At 27.9% G+C, this 16,528-nt stretch overlaps 3 protein-coding genes across 12 annotated transcripts in view; 1 reads left to right on the top strand and 2 right to left on the bottom strand.

Annotated features, from left to right (window-relative positions):
- Positions 1 to 16,528, bottom strand: part of SK (small conductance calcium-activated potassium channel) — a 378,167-nt gene that overhangs the window by 190,222 nt on the left and 171,417 nt on the right. The window lies entirely within an intron of this gene.
- LOC148238002 (uncharacterized) lies at positions 1,872 to 15,127 on the top strand. The gene is made up of 12 exons (XM_088181303.1): positions 1,872 to 1,951; positions 2,018 to 2,183; positions 2,249 to 2,489; positions 2,549 to 2,692; positions 3,185 to 3,327; positions 7,822 to 8,023; positions 9,297 to 9,509; positions 13,700 to 13,790; positions 13,855 to 14,020; positions 14,435 to 14,669; positions 14,738 to 14,875; positions 14,939 to 15,127. The coding sequence occupies exons 1-12, from the start codon at positions 1,891 to 1,893 to the stop codon at positions 15,092 to 15,094; spliced, it is 1,956 nt and encodes a 651-aa protein (XP_088037429.1). The 5' UTR covers positions 1,872 to 1,890; the 3' UTR covers positions 15,095 to 15,127.
- LOC148238003 (chymotrypsin-2-like) lies at positions 5,768 to 7,343 on the bottom strand. Its single transcript, XM_088181671.1, has 5 exons — positions 7,234 to 7,343; positions 7,006 to 7,171; positions 6,250 to 6,484; positions 6,048 to 6,185; positions 5,768 to 5,971 (listed from the first exon to the last, which is right to left on the bottom strand). The coding sequence occupies exons 1-5, from the start codon at positions 7,283 to 7,285 to the stop codon at positions 5,819 to 5,821; spliced, it is 744 nt and encodes a 247-aa protein (XP_088037797.1). The 5' UTR covers positions 7,286 to 7,343; the 3' UTR covers positions 5,768 to 5,818.

Here is a 16,528-nt window from a genome sequence, read left to right as displayed (position 1 = left end):
GGTTTTGAATTAGTATTAAAAAAACGGTTATATATTAAAAAATATATTTTAATAAAACAGGAAAATATATTTATACCTTTCTTAAGAAACTAACGAAACACGTAAGAAAATTATTGTATTTAAAAAAAAAAATTACAATAAAAAGTAGTAAAAAAATAATTTAATTTAAAAAGTAAAAAGATATTTTTCATTATTTTGGCTTCTATAACGCAATTATATAACTAGGGTTCATCAAAAACCTATTTTAGAAAAATGGATTTTGGATTGATATTTACAAAATATGCTAAATATTGAAAAAACGTATTTTATTACAACAGTAAAATATATTTATACATATTTTATTTTTTATTGAACCAAAAGTATTTTTTGCAATTGAAAATATTCATAATAATATAAATTTGAAACAGTAAAAATATATTCATATTTATTTTGATTCCTATGAAACAATTCTAGTACTACTGTTAATCTTAAAACCGTTATTCGAATTTCAGATTTTTAAATTCTCAGTTAAACACTAAAAAAAATTTACAGTAAAATTGTGTTAAGCATGATTTTATTTTATTAATCATAGTACTGAAGTTTATACAAAAACAGACATTAAAAAAACTGGTTTTTAAAATATTTAGGATTTTCTAAAAAAAAAAAACCGGCTGAACTAATTTGGCTTCAACGTTTTTAAAGCATTAAATAATAAATGATTATTTTAAATACTAAAAGAAAATTTTTCAGTATTTTTGGCTTTGTATTTCAACTCAAATTTGTAATAATTCAAGTTTTAAAAGTCGGTTTTAGAATTAACAAATTTAACAAAAAATAGCAGGTTTTGAAACCAATAGATTTCACATAGTAAGGGGCTATTAAAATTTCACAATAAACGGCAATATATCGTATTTTTATATTAGTTTGAAACTGTAAAGGCACAGTAATGTTTTTTTTATTGAGTTTTTGTAAATCCACTATGGACACTGAAATTTTAATTTTTATATACGTTGACTTTTTATAATAATTTGCTATCATTGAATATGGGAACAAAGCGCGTTATTATGAGCAATTGGTTTCAGATTGATACACCTATATCTAGTAATACAAATATCAATTTTTTTATAGAAAAGCAATAAAAAAAACACTACGTTGTAATTTATTATCTAGTAGGCTTACAATATAACTGCTTTAATGATATATAAATGGATTAGTAACACGTCTATTATATTATATTATATCAATAAATGTTTACGTAATCTTAAATAAGTAATAAATTTCATAGGAGTTTTGTTAAATTATTTATCAAAAAATTTTAATATACAAACAAGTAATTATATACGATGTAATGAATTATTTAAAAATTCATTTACAAAATCTATATAATATTAAAAATTAAAAGACTAATAAGTTTTTTATTAGATATTTATATTGATAAACATTGCCGCATTCAAGGCATAACTCGTAAAATTAAATTCTATTTTTAAACAATTACTATTCAACTAAGCATTCCATTAAAAAAATATAAACTTTGATACCTAAAATAAAAACATTTTATATTTACTTTTTTATGAATTATAATTTATCATACATATTTAAATGAATAATAAAAAATATAAATAAATTATTGAATATCTTTACTAAAACATTTTACAAAATAATAATATGTAGTAAAATTTCTTTTTAACTAAAATCTATCTATTTTTATAAGCATTATTTTAATTTTAATCATCAATAGAGATATTATTAAACAACACTTTTACTTTGATTTGTTGACAAATATGAAAGAAAACATTAAAAAATATATAACAATTAAGCATATGGGTCTATACATTTTCAGACACACTGTACAACAGTATAAAATTTGTGTATTGAACATAAACGTCGTCAAATAATCGAACTGGCTCAATCATGTCGTTGAGCGTTTTGCAATTAACAACAAGCATTTTGCTCGTAATCATCACAATAAGCGGTCAGCGAATTAAAAGCACCCTTAACACACTAATGATAATTTTATAAGGTTCCTAACAAATTCCAGATTGTAAAGCGCAGACAATCGATCCGTTCATTGTCGGGGGAGTAAACGCTCAAAATGGGCAAATACCCTACCAAGCCTCGCTGAGAGCCTCAAACGATGCCCATTTTTGCGGCGGTTCTATAATTTCCCCTTTGTGGATATTGACAGCAGCTCACTGTCTCGTCGGGTAGTATAAACCAAATATTGATTATAGCGCAAATTAATTTTAATTTAACTCTAATTTCCTGCCAGCGTGACTCCAGCTTACGTAATGGTAGGTTCAGTTCTCAAGAGCTCCGGAGGAACTGCTTATAACGTATCGAAAATAATCACACATCCATTATACAATGCAGAAAGAATCGTAAACGACATTGGAATGATTAAAATGTTACAAAGTATCGTGTTCAACACAATGGTTCAACCCATAACTGTGCCATTTTTATCTATTTCCGACAATTCCAATTTGACTCTATCAGGATGGGGCAGGACTTATGTAAGCTGGGTAAAATGCATATTTATTTTTGAATTATTTACATAATTTTTTTAATTCAGACTGCAGGCCCTTCACCTGAAAATCTACAAGTATTATATACACTAAATATGAATTATATAAGCTGCGCACTTAGATTCCTGCCGAGTATAATAACACCTATGCAAATGTGCAGTTATACGAAAGCTGGAGAAGGATTTTGCTTTGTGAGTATTCAGAATGAAGGCACAAATACTGCTACCATTAAAATGTAGAAATATTTATTCATTTACTACCTTCATTACTATGCTTTTGATAAAATCTATTGCTCTTGTATAAATTAAATTCAGGAGCACTAAGGTATGGTAATTTTGTGGCCCAAAGATGTTCGGCGTTTTGTACAATGGTTGTTAAGCATTATTTATTTATCTATTAGAAATAACCCATTGCCACATGACTGCTTTGAGTTAATGGTTTAGCAAAATCAACTACTAAATAAGTAGTGAAACACTAGACTGAAATCAAAGTCAATAAATATTATTATAAACTATTATAACAGCTTACAATAAATTGTTTTTATTGTGCACGACCTAAGCTCAATTTTATTTTGGATTCAAACCTATGTCATTTGAGTGTTAGTTATATATTTAATTAAATACGTTTCTTGGTAGCAATATTTAAATTATTATAAAAACAAATAATATAAGAATAGATATTAGGGTGATTCCGGAGGACCTTTGGCTAACAATGGAAAGTTATATGGCGTGGTATCTTTCATTTCCGGAGGATGTGCTGCTGGTAATCCTGATATTTCTACAAAAGTTCCAGCTTATGCTATATGGATTTGGTGGAAGAAATTAACAAATTAATATTTATTTTACTTAAATTTGCAATCTAATTAACTACTTAACTTTACCTAAATTGTATCTGATAAACGAATTGCTTAAGCAATTTCAATTTCAACAAGACGTTTATTTCAATTATAAATTTTATGTTAATATTATGTTTTTCATTGATTGCTATGCCATAAAATTTTTATGCAATTATCAAAGAAAAGCATTATCAATGGATGTATTATATAATTTATTCACCGGAATTGAATTGAACTATTGCATAAATGATAAAGTTTGTGAATTACAATTATTTTTAATAAAGAAAAACACGTTTTTTATAATAATCTGTAAGTTGCTATTTTATAGCAATTTTTTGTTTACAAGACAAAATTAAAAAATGTTCGATAAGAGTGATTGTGATACCAAGATAAGATACATTAAGGAAACATTCAAAAACCTATTGAGAATAAGTAAATATGATTAATAAATTATTAATCCGAAAACTATTTATTTAACAAGGGACCTAAAGATATTGAAGATTTAATTTATGTCTGTGTTCAAGAATTTTATGGTCAAGCTAAATTTCAATTTGGTCTTGTCATTGTGTGGGTTAAAAGTATTGTGTTATATTTTCGGTATGATGATGGTAATGTTTCAAAATTTATGGTATTTAAAATCTAATATAAATGTGTATCGCATCGTTTTATTTTAAATGACTTGGAATTCACAAAAAAATAAAAAAAAAGTAAAAATTGTTTTATTTTTTTTGTTATTGAGCTACCTCTCTTAAATATCGATTTTAGAGCCGCAATGGCAGCAAGCCTGTTGTTTTAAAAATCATTACTTCGATTTTGTCACTGAATTATAATTTGTAATTGGTATTGATCATAATAACTGGATAAAACGACTGTGTTGTCTTTCCTACATTGAAAAGGCAGTATTAATTAAAATATAAGTCATTAGTATATAGAATAAAGTGGAACGAAATGAAAAAACTACTTTAAAATACTTCAGCGAAAAAATTCAGTGATAACGAGATCTTTGACATTTTAGGTATGCGCGGAGAATAAAAATTACATAATCAATAATAAGAACAACAACACTAGATATGGCCTCTGGCTTTAACATTACATGGTTTAAAGTTATTTAAATTTTTTTACAAATAAAGATCAAAAACGAGTACAAATTAATTAATTTATCACAAAAAAGAATAGTAATTAATCGTTAAATTTCAACGATTTATTTATTATAACTAAAAAGCATGTATAAAAAAGCTTAATGTTGTTTAAAAAGTATCAATATTATAATTAAAAACGCGTTAATATTTTTTTATTACAAAAAAGCGAAAAAATATTTAATTTTTATGATAATTCATATTAGATCTTAAAAAAAGGATATTAAGATTTATGTAGTTGTTTTTTTGCATCAAACATAAAAAGTCATTTAAGATGCTTAAGTTGAATACATAAAAAGGTTATGTTTACTTGCTTTTAAATAATGTTTTTGCACACTAAGCTAAGTACTAAAAAAGCTATGAGCAAAGTGTTTCAAATTATGTCAGTAAAAGTATTCAATACAAATTTATTAATAATGACTATTTATATTTATCTTAAAAAATATTGATATTGCAAATAATTTAATAAGTATTTTTGTTCTGGTATGTGAGTTTCTATAAAAAATCTTAATGTCATTTGCGAAGGCATCAAGGTAATAAATCCGAGTCTCAATTATAATTCAGTGAGACAATATATTTATACATATATAAATTATATGTATACATTTGATGTGAATATACTAAAAATATGTTTTTTAATAATTTTATTTATTTACAGTTCTAAATTAAAATTATTGACGTGTTTAGTCATACAAGCAAAAATTGGTTAAATATTGTACATACCAACTAACTAATTTCCCTCTTAAAATGGGGTCTAACATAAGCATTTAAAAATATTAAAAATTTTGCTAGTTAAGTTTAAATTAAGTAAACTGTCGATACGACAGACGGGCTTCGAAATTACTAACATATTAAAATAATTTTCGTATAAAGCATTATTTGGGAGCATTCATTATTATTAGTTGGTGCTTTATAAATTAAACTGTTATAATGCTTTTGTCGGCATTTGTGCAATTTAAAATCGCTGAGCAATACGCACTAGTTAAGCTAAACGACAAAATTTCTAAGTACGTGATATTGTTCAAAAAAGCTAATTGGCATCAGCTGGCGAATTACTCCTTCTCTTCATAATATCAATAGCTTGTCAAATTGCAAATTGCTTCTGGGACATAATTGAAAAAATTGTAAATAATAAACCACTCACTAAATAATTTTGAAATTGTAGAAACAAAATTTTTTTCCCTAATAGACAATGCAATTCTTTATATATTGTGGTGATATATGTTCGATCCTAAATAGCTTAATTATTAATACAAAAGAATCTAAAAACCTAAATATAAAACTCTGTTTACAATAATGATTTTTTAATATATTTATTTATATTAATATGGTCTATACAATACTAATCATTTATTAAATAGTTGTATATACCAAATCCACAATCTATGCCAAGCAATTTTTGTTGACACATCTGGAGACTTGCTTGCACATCCATTATAGATGAAAGATGCTACCCCATATAATGTTCCATTAGCCGCCACTGGACCGCCTATATCTGACTGCAGAGCAATATACCAAACGTCATAAGCATTATATTCAATACAAATATAATATTAAATAATAATTTATTCTTACGCCGCAAATTCCTTGAGCAGTTTCAGGCCTAAAACAAAACTGCGAGTACGACATAGTATATACTACCCACATGCATACTATAAATGTTTCAGATTTTACGCGTAGAATCTGAAGATTGTTAGGTTCTGTGCCATTAGTCTAAAATATATATTATTACATTAAGGAAATATATATTACTGCAATTTATATTTGTATATCATACCTGTAAAGTACCCCATCCTGAAACAATAAGATAAGTATTTTCGCCTGGTGCTAATGGAGCCAAATCTATCGGGCCAATATTGGCATTGAAAACAATAGTTTCGACTAATTTTATTAGAGCAATATTGTTATCTCGATTTTCGTATCCAGGGTGCACAAATGTGCTTGCAACATTATATTGAATACCTCCGCTATTTTTCAATACAGAGCCCGCCTGAACATATCGTGGATTTCTTCTGTTAAAATACACATAGTAAAATCCAATTAAATTGTGACATATGTGTAATAGGTAATTAGCTTACACAAAAATAATAAAAAATACAGTGTATAAGTTAAATAAGAAGAAATAACTTTTCTATAAATCATGAAGATTATAAGTACTGGTGCATATCTGGTCTTTTCAATCAATCTCTCTTAATAATTTATCGGTTTGGTTGAACTGTGACTGTTCTAAAATCAAGGTCTACCAAATAAATCTTTAGACCTTATAATTTACTCTAATTTGTAAAGATCGACTAATCGTAACTCTCTTTTATTGTTCATGGCCTAATTGATTTATCTCAAATATTTTAAGTGAGCCCCAGACAGCTCATGTAATTTTAATGTCAACACATAAAAATTAGACCATTTGCAACCAAAAAAGTATACTACTTTATTTGAGAAATTCATATAATTTTTTCTCACATAGCATTTCTGTAGCATACGACTCAGCTTATTAAAATACTGTTTATTAATTTTAAACAGTAAAAATTCTTACCCTACGACACAACTAGCAGTCGTTACTACCCATCGCGTTCCAATAATTGATCCTCCGCAATAATGAATTCCATTGCTTTCTCTCAGTGATACCTGATATGGAATCTGGCCGTTAACTGCATCTGTTCCGCCGACTATGTAGTTTTCAATATTCTGTGTTTTTGACTCTGAAAGTCAAACATTTCAGATATGGTTACGGGTAATTGATAAAGTAAATTATATATCATACCATGGATTATTATAAGTATGGTGGCAAACAATAAGCTATACAACCGCGTCATCTTACTGAAGATGTTCAACTACGTACCGTGACTGTCTTGAGCAAACTTTATATGCTGATAGCAATATTTTATTTTTATATTTTTTAAAATGTTAAATCAAAGTGTTTTTATTTTATTTAGAATTTTTTTGTGAAATTCAAATTAATTTCACATCCGTTTTTCGTGTATTTTTCCTTATAAATTAATTTTAAAAATCAACAATATAAGTCGAATTAAATTTAACACTTTAATTATATTTTTATATTTACTATATCACTATATTTTTCATAATCTTAAAATAGCAATAATTTTGTGAAATTAAATTCCATTTCACAAAAAAATTCTAAATAAAATAAAAACACTTTGATTTTTTAGGGAGCGTAACCCTAGGGGTGGTTGACCTCGCGGCCAATGAGACTCCTGGTCGAATCCTATTAGACTGTTTATTATTTTATATTTACAAGTTTGTTAATGGACGAATATGACGTGACGTTTCTCGTGATGTCGGAGTTCGTGCAGTTGATGATGCTTAGGATGGCTCAAGCTGCATGCGACAGGTGTCAAGAGTGTCAGGTGGGGGCCTGTAGCTGGTTCCTCAGGAAGGCTGCTGGTCGTCGTTTGCCGCTGATTCCGCTCTCTGGCAACTGGCCTCTGTCTCGTGCCTCAGCGTCTCGCTTGACCGTCTTGGGCTCTCTGCCAAGATCTTGTGTCCACTGCGGATCAACTCTGATCAACTGCCATCTCCTCGTCGGAGTCCGGGCTTATATTCTTTTAGGGGATGCACCCTTGCTGGCCAATCACGCTTGTGCGTCGATCTCCTAGCCAATCGCTGGAGTCGCTTCGTAGAATTCGAGAAATCGGATGTTGCATATTTGGAAGCGAGTTTTTGCTTGCTCCGACTTTCGAATTCTACGGAAAGGGTTTGCTGTTGTGATGATTAATTGCATTCGCACCGTTTAGTCACAAAAGGGATTCTCTTAACGACCCGTGTTGTGTGGTCAAAAGAAATCCCTCTTGTGCCATGATGTTTGTCTCATTGTTAATGGTGAACATTCTTGGTTACGGGCATTAACAATGAGACAATTGCCATTTTTTGTGCGTTACTATTCATGGTGTTCGACAGTCGCCACAATTTAACGTTTTAAAAAATATAAAAATAAAATATTGCTATCAGCATATAAAGTTTGCTCAAGACAGTCACGGTACGTAGTTGAACATCTTCAGTAAGATGAGGCGGTTGTATTGCTTTTTGTTTGCCACCATACTTATAATAATCCATGGTATGATGTATAATTTAATTTATCAATTACCCGTAACCATAACTGAACTGTTTGATTTTCAGAGTCGAAAACACAGAACATTGAAAACTACATAGTCGGAGGAACGGACGCAGTTAACGGCTAGATTCCATTTCAGGCATCACTGAAAGAAAGCAATGGAATTCATTATTGCGGTGGATCAATTATAGGAACGCAATGGGTAGTAACGACTGCTAGTTGTGTCGTAGGGTAAGATTTTTTACTGTTTAATATTAATAAACAGTATTTTAATAAGCTGAGTCGTATGCCACAAAACTTCTATGTGAGAAAAAATTATATGAAATCTTGAATTATACAAATAAAGTAATCTACTTCTTAAGTTGCAAATGGTATAATTTTTATACTCTCTGTCGCTTACTTAGCATATTTAAGATAAATAAATTAGGTCATGAAACAATAAAAAAAAGTTACGATTGGCCGATCTGTACAAATTAGAGTATATTTTAAGGTCTGAAGATTTATTTGGTAGACCTTGCTTTTGGAACAGTCACAGTTCAACCAAACCGATAAATTATTAAGAGAAATTGATTGAAAAGACCCGTTATGTACCAGTACTTAAATTCATCATGATTTATAAAAAAGTTATTCCTACTTATTTTACTTATACATTGTATTTTTATTTATTTTGTGTAAGTTAATTACCTATTATATATCACAATTCAATTAGATTTTGCTATGTTTATTTTAACAGAAAATCTCCACGATATGTGCAGGCAGGCTCTGTATTGAAGAATAGCGGAGGAATTCAATATAATGTTGCAAGCACATTTGTGCACCCTGGATACGAAAATCGAGATAACAATATTGCTCTAATAAAATTAGTCGAAACTATTGTTTTCAATGCCAATATTGGCCCGATAGATTTGGCTCCATTAGCACCAGGCGACAATACTTATCTTATTGTTTCAGGATGGGGTACTTTACAGGTATGATATACAAATATAAATTGCAGTCATATATATTTCCTTAATGTAATAATATATTTTTTAGACTAATGGCACAGAACCTAACAATCTTCAGATTCTACGCGTAAAATCTGAAACATTTATAGTATGCATGTGGGTAGTACAAACTATGACGTACTCGCAGTTTTGTTTTAGACCTCAAAAACTGCTCAAGGAATTTGCGGCGTAATAATAAATTATTATTTAATATTATATTTGTATTGAATATATTGCTTATGACGTTTGGTATATTGCTCTGCAGTCAGATATAGGCGGTCCAGTGGCGGCTAATGGAACATTATATGGGGTAGCATCTTTCATATATAATGGATGTGCAAGCAATTCTCCAGACGTGTCGACAAAAGTTGCTTGGCATAGATTGTGGATTTGGTATATACAACTATTTAATAAATGATAATTATCGTAAAGACCATATTAATATAAATAAATATATAAAAAAATCCTTATTTTAAACATAGTTTTATATTTAAGTTTTTAGATTATTTTGTATTAATAATTAAGCTATTAAGGATCGAATAAATATTACAAAATATATGAAGAATTGCATTTTATGTGAAGGAAAAAATTATTGTTTCTACAATTTCAAAATTATTTAGCGAGTGATTTGTTATTTACAAATTATTTCAATTATCAAGATTACAATCTGTTTGCTTCTGTATTTTGTCACACAAGTGTCAAAATAAGTCGTTCAAAATAAAATGTGGTATCTGCACATAATTTTAATCTTAAACAGACAATAAGATTAACAAAAAAATAATTTGCAGATATTATAAATTATGCGATAGATTGAATTAAACATATTTTTTTAATTAAATACCGTTATTTGCCATTAAAGCAAATTTGACTAACTATTGATATTATGAAGAGAAGGAGTAATTCGAAAGCTGATGCCAATTAGCTTTTTTGAACAATATCACGTATTTAGAAATTTTGTCGTTCAGCTTAACTAGTGCGTATTTCTCAGCGATTTTAAATTGCACGGACGCTGACAAAGGCACCGTAACAGTTTCATTTATAAAGCATCAACTAATAATAATGAATGCTCTCAAATAATTGACTCAAAATGATGAATCACTAGAGATTTTTATTTCTCCTTGAAAATTTTGGGAATAAGACTAGTCAGGATTAGCTAGGAGTTTTAATAAGCTACAATATAATTTATGACAATCTACGCTGCATCGTATAGATTCAGTAATTAAAATACTATTGTAAACTTTGTCTATGTATAGTAATAGTATTAATATGGCGTAGCAATAAACACAAATTCAATCATTTCTAAAAGAATATATTAAAGGCTTTTGCCGTAAATTCGATAGTTAAGTGTATTTTATTTATTTATTATACAGTAGTAGTTTTAGTTTATTTTGTGTTTAAATGTCATTATGACTAATATTTAACTAAAAGAACTGAGCAATTTTAGCTGCTATGATCATGAATATCCCTAAACTCTTTTTAATTGCATTAAATTGATTGAATTAATGTTTGAATACTATTGTACATTAAAAACTTTTCTGATTTTAAGAACTGCAGCTTTCAAATTTAATATAAAATTAAAACAACAATATTAAATTTTATATATAATATAAAATTATAAATCTCATATGCTATTTACAATTTTAAAATAAAAAAAGTATTGTTTAATTAAAATAACTAAGCTTTCTATCGTAAAGTTATGTTTTATATATGAATTGTATTATGGCATAGCAATTAAAATTGTTATGTATATATAGGCAAATGTATAAAAAAATAATTAAGGTGCTTACAAAAGGAAATAAAATATCTATTGTCTATATATAATTTTAAAAATCACAGAATATTTTTTATATAAAATATAATACATACATATGTAATTTTTTGTTTTTGTAATATATCTTTAAAAATTGCAATATTATGCATTATGAATTTGGTTTAATAAGAAATTTATTAGTAAAAAAAATTAAATACAATACGACAGAATTTATGTAAATTAATCTAAAGCAAGTTTAATCTAATTCCAGTTAGACGATTTTTCTATTAATAAATTTTATATTATGTTGTAAGGAGATTTTAATTATAATAAGTAATTAAAAAATGGTATATCGATGGGTTTTTATTATGTTCTTTATACATTTATATTAAATTCAGTGCAATAAATATTATTGCATAAATGATTAACTAATGTGTGAACTACAATACTATATTACATTATTCATGTAGACCAGCAGCACCAAAACTGCCAGTACATTAAATCTGGTTCTCGGTCCTAATATTTTTTTAATCTTACTTAGTTTCAAGTTACAACTCATAAAATCCATTAATAAAAATTAAAAATCTGGTATTTATTTATTTTATTTATAACAAAATATAAAGGGAAGCAATAAACTGTTTGATTTTTATGGTATATTCAAATTAACTAATAGGTATTTAAAAAAAGATATTATTTTTTGTAGCTAATACATTTTGCATTTGATTTAATAATAATAGACTTAATTACTTTCATTTTTGAGATGGTTTTCACGCATAAGTTAGTAGTTCAAAATACATTAAAAATACAACCAATAATTTAATTAGAGATTCTGGGATCTCAGACGATTTTCGATGTCCATGAGTCCGGAGAATAGAAAATATAATCCCAAAAATTTCAGGATCGATTTTTTCCTCAACAAAATTCTAAATATAAAATTAGTTTTGTTCGGTGCGCGTGTACTCACAGATAATAAATAATATCAGAAATCGATAAAATAGGGATATAGCATACTCCATTAATAAATTAGCATCACTGAATTACTCACACACTTATTCGTAATTATGTATCACTCATGGATATCACCTGTCTGTTTCTGAAATTCTTTACAAAATGATTCCAGTTCAACATTGGAAATCATGCTCAGAAGAAGATGATCAATAATAATTCACTGATGGATATGAAAGAGGAAAAAGATTTTTAATAGTTGATTGTGAATCTTAAAATATCGTTTTATTTTAAAAACACTGCATCAATGATATAGCAAATAGATTGACGAATTTTGTGGTGTTATTTAAAACATCACCTACTAAGAATACTGCTATTTGAAATAAGCACGGAAAAGATCTTTTATATTAAACTGGAAAACCATATGGAATAAGTCTTTAAAATCTATAAAAGCGATATTTTTAAAAACTAGTATACAAAAAACGCAAATAGAGCTGAACAATTTATAGGTGCTTATAGAATTGCAGAAATTATGAAAATTTCGAAACCTTTAAAATAAGCTGTCAAAGCACTTTGCCGACGTGATCGCAATTTTTAAATTCTATTTAAAGCTATTGGCCGAGCTTAAATATGCATTAAGCTCTGATGTTTGTATGCATTTAGCTCTCTAAAAAACATAAAAAATGAAGGCGAATAGATTTAACGGATACGCTTAAATATTTCATAAATCCCATATCGCTTGATGAAAATAACATTGATATAACTTTTTCTAAAAGAACTCGTAAAACTATAGGTAAGGCGGACAACTATAAAATTAATCGAAATGTTAACTAAATTTTAGAAACAAGTTCCAAGAGTTCCTTAAAAATCGTCGAAAAATATCTTTAAAGTTGGCTGCTAAAGTTTCTGCAAGCGGATACTTATCCATTTTTTCGCAGACTCAATGATGTGGGACTCAGAGGTTGTAAAGTCTGACATTAACCGTAGCTTTCAGAAATTAATAAAACTCGAAGGTTATATTGGGCCCGAAAACACCAAGATTAAGTAAAAGTAATTTGGTCCGATGAATCCAATTTTGAGATAATTTAAAATTAATATTGGTTAATACAAAAAAAAATAAAAACTTAATTTATATATTTATAAAATTTGCAATGTGGCCCTAGGATCAAAGAAAAAAAACCCATAGATATTATTGCTATTTTAATATAGTGAAAAAGATAAAAATGAAAAATTAACTCTGTCTAATACGATAGTAGTAGTTTTATTATTTTTTAAATTAATTTAAGAGGAAAAATTTACGAAAATGCTTAAAATAAACATAAAACAAGAAGAAAAACATTACCTATTGATTAAATAAAAACTTGAAAAATAATTTTCAATCTCCTAAAAATATTCTTAATAAAATAAAAGCATTTGAGGTTTTACATTTGGAAAAAAATACAAGGAAAGTAATAACATTAATATATAATGTATGTACAAGACAGTTAGTTACAGTACGTCGTTGAACATGTTCAGTATGATGACACGGTCGTATTTTTTACTGTTTGCCATCATACTCATAATAATCCATGGTATGTTATAAAGTTTAATTTACCAATTAACTGTTCGCATTTTTGAATTGTTTGATCTGTACAGAGTCGAAAGCACAGAACAATGGAAATTATATAGTCGGAGGAACGGATGCAGTTAACGGCCAGATTCCATATCAGGCATCACTGAGAGAAAGTAACGGAATTCATTATTGTGGAGGAGCAATTATAGAAAAGCGATGGATAGTTACAGCCGGTCGTTGTGTTGTAGGGTGAGTTTTTTTTTGTTATTATTTAATATTTCTAACAGAAGTTTCAATAAACTAAATTAATTATATACGAAAAAAATGCTATGTAAAAGCAAAATAACCAAGTATACTGAATAGGTTTATATACTGTATCAAATAATATAGTTTATTTTTTTGGTCAAATTTGCAAATGGTTTAAATAATGTATGTGTTGACACTAAAATTACATGAACTGTCTAATGCTCAGTTAACATATTTGAGAAGAGTAAAAGATATTCTAAATTAGTAAAACTGACTAATTTAGAATATCTTTTAAAGTCAAAAGATTTCTTAGGTAGACATTGCTGTTATATTGTATTATTAAATATTTTTTACACGTTAATATAATATGTCATTATATCACAATTTAATTGTTTTTTATAATGTTTATTTTAATAGAAGAGCTCCACGATATGTGCAGGCGGGCTCTGTATTGAAAACTAGCGGAGGAATCCAATATAATGTGGCAAAAACATTTGTGCATCCTTCATATCAAGATCGTGCTTATGATATTGCTTTAATAAAGTTAGTCGAAAATATTGTTTTCGTTACTAATATTGCCCCGATTCCTTTGGCAACGTCTCCACCAGGCATGGGTGATACTTTGACTGTTTCCGGATGGGGAACTCTACAGGTACGGTATAAAAATGTTTATAGTACCTAATTATATCTACTTACAACATATAAAACTAATATTTTTAGAATAATGGCGTAGAACCAACTAACCTTCAAGTAATAAGTACGACAGTAATGTCATTCTACCAATGCAAGCAGTTAGTGTCTCTCCTATCACTCTCAGAGTTTTGTACTTTTACTAAAGTCGGACAAGGATTTTGTGGCGTAAGTTACTTATTTAATTTTATTTGAGATATGTAAGATGACTTTTGTTATGTCGCACTACAGTCAGATGTCGGCGGTCCATTGGTGCGTGATGGAAGATTGTATGGGATAGCATCTTTTGTTAATAATGGATGTGCAAGCGGTTCTCCAGACGTATCGACAAAAATTTCTTGGAATAAACTGTGGATTTGGTATATAATACTATTAAATAAAGACTAATTATTGTGAAAACCATAATATTAAAAATAAATATGTTAAAGTTTAATATTTCAATTTGTGGGTTTTATTCTATTAATAAGTTACCTCATAAAAAGTAAACTAATTATACAAAATATATATAGAATTGTAATTAAAAATAATAGAATTCAAAGTCTGCGTCAGCTTACTAAGTATTTTACAAAAAATAAATTAGGTAACACATAAAAACAATAATTTGTTGATTGAGACCAGAATACAACATTTTTTGTCGGAATGTTTTAATGCGAGTGTACATATTATAATAACCGATTCATAGTTACATAAGTCTGTATAGTTTGGGTAAAGGTCAAAAATATGTTGTAAATTATTAAGTTTATAAAATATTGTTTTTAAATCGTTGCTAAAATATTTTTTCATAAAATTATCTGATTTTAGATAAAAAAGTCTATTAAATTATATAAAGCAGTAAAATAAATATTTTTAAGATTTTGATAAACGGTATAGTCTTTAAATATGGTTCAAAAGAGAGAAAGATTATCGAAACTAGCCAATGAAGATGCAAAAATAATCGATGATATTTATTTTGTTAAGATCACAGTAATAAAAAAATATGGATAATATTATGAAAATTAAAAGTGTATCATCAAATTAATAAATATAATAACTATATTGAAAATTAAAAAAAAATCATAGTGAATTTCAAGAGCGTTTAAACTTACTTACTTAAACGTTGCTATTATGGTGAAATATATGCTTTAGTTAAAAATTTGATACCAGAACGAGACAAAAAAAAACACTGATTTTTAAGCTATTTAAAAAACTGCTATTTAAGTGCCTCAAGCTAATTGGTAATTCTCACGAGTTTTCCTTCTAGGACAAGTACTAAAAGTCATTTAATGAATCAAAAAACGTGTAAACAAGCAACGTAAGTGGTGTTCTTAAACTGGCAATTGTGAACGCCACTAGTTAAGTCCTGTAAGCCCGCAATGAATTTCGTTTAAAAAATAATTACAGGGCCACACATCACCTATTAAGGCACAAATGTTCCTTCCGGATCATCCGCGCATTGAATAAATACCCTTTTCACTAATATAGACTAGTTTAAACTGTTTCATAAATTTTAACTGCCCTAAATGTGAAATTATAGTCATACTAGTGAAAATATAACTTCTCCGAAAAATACATTCACAGTCATAGTTACGAAACGTCCATTTGTTTTTCAATCGTTAGCCTAATGCAAGTTCTAAACCTAGCGATAGTTTTTAAACTTTTATTAGCTTAATTCATTTTGCTAAGGTTTGGGTTTAACCAGTAAATAAATCTACCGGTGAAAGTGTATTCGAAAAGATTATAATTATACTAGTAATAATGTACCGTTACTAGGGATTCCAATCCCGGGCCAAAATTTTGATCCCGGGATTTCGGTATTGCAATTAGTCGATCCCGGGATCCCGG

Source organism: Plectrocnemia conspersa, unplaced genomic scaffold (assembly GCF_051122295.1).
Source record: "Plectrocnemia conspersa isolate PC_06_02 unplaced genomic scaffold, ASM5112229v1 ptg000002l, whole genome shotgun sequence".
Lineage (NCBI taxonomy): Eukaryota > Metazoa > Arthropoda > Insecta > Trichoptera > Polycentropodidae > Plectrocnemia > Plectrocnemia conspersa.
Note: the sequence above shows the minus strand (reverse complement) of the source record. Positions and strands in the feature narration are given on the sequence as shown.

Bases quoted from the DNA above. Each gene is read 5' to 3' on its own strand.
- LOC148238003 (XM_088181671.1), bottom strand. From the start codon at position 7,285: ATGACGCGGTTGTATAGCTTATTGTTTGCCACCATACTTATAATAATC. The intron at 7,172-7,233 runs GTATGATATATA...TTTGACTTTCAG, and splicing joins CATACTTATAATAATCCATG to AGTCAAAAACACAGAATATT. The intron at 6,485-7,005 runs GTAAGAATTTTT...GTATTTTAACAG, and splicing joins ACTGCTAGTTGTGTCGTAGG to AAGAAATCCACGATATGTTC.
- LOC148238002 (XM_088181303.1), top strand. From the start codon at position 1,891: ATGTCGTTGAGCGTTTTGCAATTAACAACAAGCATTTTGCTCGTAATC. The intron at 1,952-2,017 runs GTCAGCGAATTA...AACAAATTCCAG, and splicing joins CGTAATCATCACAATAAGCG to ATTGTAAAGCGCAGACAATC. The intron at 14,021-14,434 runs GTGAGTTTTTTT...TTATTTTAATAG, and splicing joins GCCGGTCGTTGTGTTGTAGG to AAGAGCTCCACGATATGTGC.